This window comes from Nelumbo lutea, chloroplast, assembly GCF_056320005.1.
Source record: "Nelumbo lutea chloroplast, complete genome".
NCBI lineage: Eukaryota > Viridiplantae > Streptophyta > Magnoliopsida > Proteales > Nelumbonaceae > Nelumbo > Nelumbo lutea.
In genome coordinates, this window is record NC_015605.1 from 30,001 (window position 1) to 35,000 (window position 5,000).

At 33.7% G+C, this 5,000-nt stretch overlaps 2 protein-coding genes and 4 non-coding genes across 6 annotated transcripts, besides 1 other annotated feature; 2 read left to right on the plus strand and 4 right to left on the minus strand. All coding sequences in view use genetic code 11, as the record gives it.

The window, feature by feature from the left end:
• Window positions 1-5,000: part of a sequence feature (large single copy region; LSC) that runs on past both edges of the window.
• trnC-GCA lies at window positions 176-246 on the plus strand. Its single transcript has one exon. It is a non-coding gene; the product is annotated as a tRNA-Cys (tRNA).
• petN (cytochrome b6/f complex subunit VIII) lies at window positions 1,170-1,259 on the plus strand. Its single transcript has one exon. It carries the CDS (start codon window positions 1,170-1,172, stop codon window positions 1,257-1,259), a length of 90 nt encoding a protein of 29 aa, YP_004563860.1.
• On the minus strand, window positions 2,389-2,493 carry psbM (photosystem II protein M). Its single transcript has one exon. The coding sequence runs from the start codon at window positions 2,491-2,493 to the stop codon at window positions 2,389-2,391; it is 105 nt and encodes a 34-aa protein (YP_004563861.1).
• trnD-GUC lies at window positions 3,665-3,738 on the minus strand. Its single transcript has one exon. It is a non-coding gene; the product is annotated as a tRNA-Asp (tRNA).
• Window positions 4,153-4,236, minus strand: trnY-GUA. Its single transcript has one exon. It is a non-coding gene; the product is annotated as a tRNA-Tyr (tRNA).
• trnE-UUC lies at window positions 4,296-4,368 on the minus strand. Its single transcript has one exon. It is a non-coding gene; the product is annotated as a tRNA-Glu (tRNA).

The following is a 5,000-nucleotide window of genomic DNA, read 5'->3' on the forward strand; positions in this document are numbered from 1 at the left end:
CACATTTCTTTTCTCTTTCAATAGAAAAGAAAAAGGGAAGTTTTTAGGCGTTGTATTGTATGTTTTGAGATACTATACAATACAATCAATCGAAGGGAATCAACTGGATTCAATCAAAAAAAAGGTTCAGTAATCCCCCAAAAAGGAAATATTTCTATCTATTTTGTATCGTTTTGGCGGCATGGCCGAGTGGTAAGGCGGGGGACTGCAAATCCCTTTTCCCCAGTTCAAATCCGGGTGTCGCCTGATCAACAAAAGACTTGGAATCCCTTATTCTGCTGATAGAACTCGCAGAATTTTTGACCAGCAGAAGCAGAGGAAAAGGACTAGGCAGGCCTGTCGATACTTGCTTTATTTGAAGAATCTGGAGGTTCTATTCTATATTCTATAAAGAAAGGGCTGTAAATCCTTGCGCCTAGGATCCAAGGAAAGATTATAGTATAGGAAAGGCTATCAAGACTTCCTGAATCCCTTACACTACTAGCGTAGTGTCTACTGACTGAGTCTTGAATTAGATTGGATAGTCGGGATGGGGAATCCAATTCAAATTTTTTAGTAGTTGTAGAAAGAGCAGAAGATACTTTGTATACAAACTCACGAGAGTATCTGAGTGCTCAGACATTCAATCAATATTAGGTTGGATGGATAATTGGCTTTTTTTTATTTTATTTTATAGAGTCAAAAAATTTGAACAACAAAATTCTTTTTTTTTTTTTATTATACCTATACCCCCAGTCAAAAATGTAATAGACTGTCTCCCGATTGTCTCATAGAGACAATCGGGAGACAGTAAGGATTAGATCAAACAGGAGATAGAGGTATGTAATAGATAATACTCTATCTTGATTGTATATTGTTATGCCTTTTGTTTATGAAGGGCAACAAAGGAAACAATAGGTCTTATAATTACTACATGTTCCATTAGTAACATTTCCTTGATACTTCCAAGAGAGTAACTGCGTATCTTGCTTGTGCTTAATGCTTCCCAATTCTACCAGAAATCATATAGGAACTTGTTATGAGTAGATTTATTGGATTGGTTCATTAATAGAATAGCATTCGGTCAGAATCCCTTTTTGACTCTGCGCCATTGATTCCACTATTATTATATTAGTGATCAATAATGAAAAAATTCCTTCATATTCATAGAGATAGGGGACATAATTCACATGGATATAGTAAGTCTCGCTTGGGCTGCTTTAATGGTAGTCTTTACATTTTCTCTTTCGCTCGTAGTATGGGGAAGAAGTGGACTCTAGAAGTACTACTAATTGAGTTGAATAAGAAAACTGTATTAATTGTTTCATAGATCGTTCTGCAAAGAATTAAAAAAAAAGAATATCTCCGTTTCAAAATTCTACTGGAATCCAGTAAAGTAATGTAATATGGAATATATGAATAATAATCTTTCAACAAACAAATATTTTAATGTTTCCCATGTTCGTATTTTGAAAGTAAAGGGGATACAGATGATAGGAAATTTTTTCCAAACGAAGGAATTCTTCCTAAATATTCTATTTTGATGAATCGGCTCTTACCAGAATCATATATGGATATTACAAGGAAGAGCAACCGACCCCTCTTTTTTTTATTTGTTTCCCTCTTTACTGTTCAAAGAGGAAGTCGTTCTGTTATTACGTAGATACATACTTTCTGCGGGAGACAAGATAGACATAGTGGTTGTCTGACGAGGTACTACGCATAAAATCTTGCGTTGGGCGATTCACATATCACGCATTTCCCGTTTATACTCGTAGAAATCTTATTTATGCTTTATCGACTCACCTCATATTGTGGTTCAAGCGTTAAAAATCGGTGGGGTCTACTACTCCTTTTCCAAATCCGAAGAAGTTCCCATAGAACTCCTTGGATCATCTGGCAACGGCTCAATCAATTCTTTCTTTGGCTTTGGAATGCTAAAAAAGAGATGGATTACTTGGTTTTTTTCTTTTTATAGAATATATTAATATTACTATTCTTCCTCCATTTATTTGATTCTTTCGAGGGATCCCGGGATCCCTATTGGAAATAATCAGAGACCTGGGAATTAGAACCGTAAGAGTAAAAATTGACATTTGATTGATTGATCGGAATCAATACAAATAAAATGGATGTAGCGAAGAAAAAAAATGGGGGGGGGGGTAATATGTACATGTGATATGTACATATTTGAAGATACATATTGTAGATTGATCTATAATACAGTACAACTTTATTCAATAATAGATAGTGTGGTAGAAAGGTTCATATTTTTCTTTCTACCATACTATCGGACTTCATATACTACAGATTCTAGTCCGCTCATTCATTTAAGACGTGGAATTTGAATCCCTTTCATTCCTTCAATTATTGATAAGAACTAAGATAAGAAGTCAAGTTTCATTCAAATTAATCATTTTGACTGACTGTTTTTACGTAGATGATAAGTAAAAAAGCAGTAGGAACTAGAATGAACAGTGCAGTAGCAATAAATGCGAGAATATTTACTTCCATAATCTCATCGTTTTTTTACTTCGCAATAACTCGGGATCTAATCCCATAGAGATGATAAATCTTTCTCCTGTAAATTCAATGGGATGAATTGCATCCCGATGATATTGAATCAGATCAATATCATGAATAACAATATCTGAGCTATCAAATCGATTCATCGTCGAGAATTGAATAGTATAACATAGGAAGATCTTTTATCCATACTGAATCCAAAATAGGATCCTTGATCCAATCAAGAATCCCGTTGAATTTTTCATTCTTTTCCATTTTTTCTGTTCTATAACCTACCGTCTTTCTTTTTCTTATATTCTTATACTATACAATCATCTAATGGGGTATCCTCTAACCCGTCTTCCACTTCCATTAGTCACAAACCCAAACACAAACCCAAACAGTAGAAGTGAAATGGAAAAAGGAAAGCGTTAATTTTTAAACTAAACTCAGTTTTTTTGATGATCTAGTTTTCTTGGAAGAAAAAATGTGATAAAGATGGGTCCCGGTAGAAAAGATCTAATAGTCCGACAAATTCACTATTTTGGAATTTGTTCTTTCTTCGATGGGACCGGACCGTTAAAATCGGAAGAAAAAAAGATTATTCATTCCCTCGCTAAGAGGGGTGCGATCTTTGTTTGATCTTTCTTTTATCCTTTTTCCTTGGATTGCGACTGGGATGCATATATCAAAAGTTCAATGTGCAATTTGAATGAGATAGATTGTTTCCAATTAGTAATTGAGGTTACACAAAATCGGAGCTAGAAAAGGAGGTAGGTTTAATCTGAAAAGTATTCTGTCGGGGTAACAGGTTAAGTTAATTTTGTATCGTACAATAACAATAAACGAATCCAATTTGTGTATGTGCTCCCTGGAAACATATTGGTACTCTATTCCATGGATCAGGAGCTATCGAAAAAGCCAGACCCGTACTTGGAATCTTGAATATGGTGCTATCAACAATTGTACTAATCTACATATGTCTCTCCCCCATTAATTGGTACTAGTTGAAGTAATGGAATGGAATTCCTGTATTTGTTCGATGAGAAATGCGAAACAAACAAAAAAAAGAAAGAAAAAAAGAAATAAGAATTCCCGTTAAGAATTAGATCCTGTTCCTTGTCCCCCCCTCTTCACAGAAAATAAAGAGATGAATTGATAGATTCATCGGATCCAAGGTCGGGACTGACGGGGCTCGAACCCGCAGCTTCCGCCTTGACAGGGCGGTGCTCTGACCAATTGAACTACAATCCCAGGGAAATAAGGTGTACAGCATACATATTCTTATGATTTCATTCAAACCATTTCGATTTATAATTGCCGTGTTTGTTGCAAAAGAGACACGAGTGCTATATTGATATCCAAATAGATATGGACTTTAGTGAGAGCGACACGGATTACTATCCTTTGGTTATTGCCAAATCGATTGATAATCAATGGAAAAAACTCTTTTTTTCTTTCTTTACTCCTTTTTTTTCTTATACTTTACTTACAGATCATGACATGAATCTAGATCATTAGAAAGATCAGAATATGCGGGAACAAATAAACAAATAAATAGGGATAGGGATATAGCAGAAAAATGGACTCTTTTCTTTATTCCTCCCTATCTGGTATTTCTGGAGGACAAATTGGTTATATCATTCTCATGATGGATCAGCGAATTATTGGGCCGAGCTGGATTTGAACCAGCGTAGACATATCGCCAACGAATTTACAGTCCGTCCCCATTAACCGCTCGGGCATCGACCCAGGAAGAATCAATTCTAGGCTTATTAATAATCCATGCCCAACTTCCTTTCGTAGTACCCTACCCCCAGGGGAATTCGAATCCCCGCTGCCTCCTTGAAAGAGAGATGTCCTGAACCACTAGACGATGGGGGCATGCCTGCCCGATCACCATCATACTATGCTCATAGTATGAGCAGTTTTTTGGAATTGTCAATATAATGTAATGGTATGACTAGATCTGAAGAATCTTTCCGGCTTTCATGACTCCATAAAAATGTTTGGATTCTTCATTCATGAACCATTAACCATTCTATATACTGATAATGATATATTTATTATTTATGTATTATTTATATTTATAATTTATAAATTAATATTATATAATTTTATTATAATAATAATATAATTTTATAATTCTATTTATTATTATATATTATTATATTATATTTATATTTTATATTATGAATTTTATATTATATTTATATTAAAATAATTATAATAATTAATTATAATAATTATAATATAATAATAAATATAATAATAATAATAAATATAATAAAATAAATATAATAAAATAAATATAAATATAACGAAATATAGGATCCCTTCAGGGAGTTATTTGTCCGACAGAAAAAAGGTTAAACCCCATTTCTTCCATTTTAATTTTCACTCATTGATTCATTCAGTATTAAGATGAGATATGTCTATCTCTATCTCAGACTAAGACGAAATTAATAAACGATAGAAAGTTTCTTTTTTTTTTCTATTCTATAAGATAAGTCTAT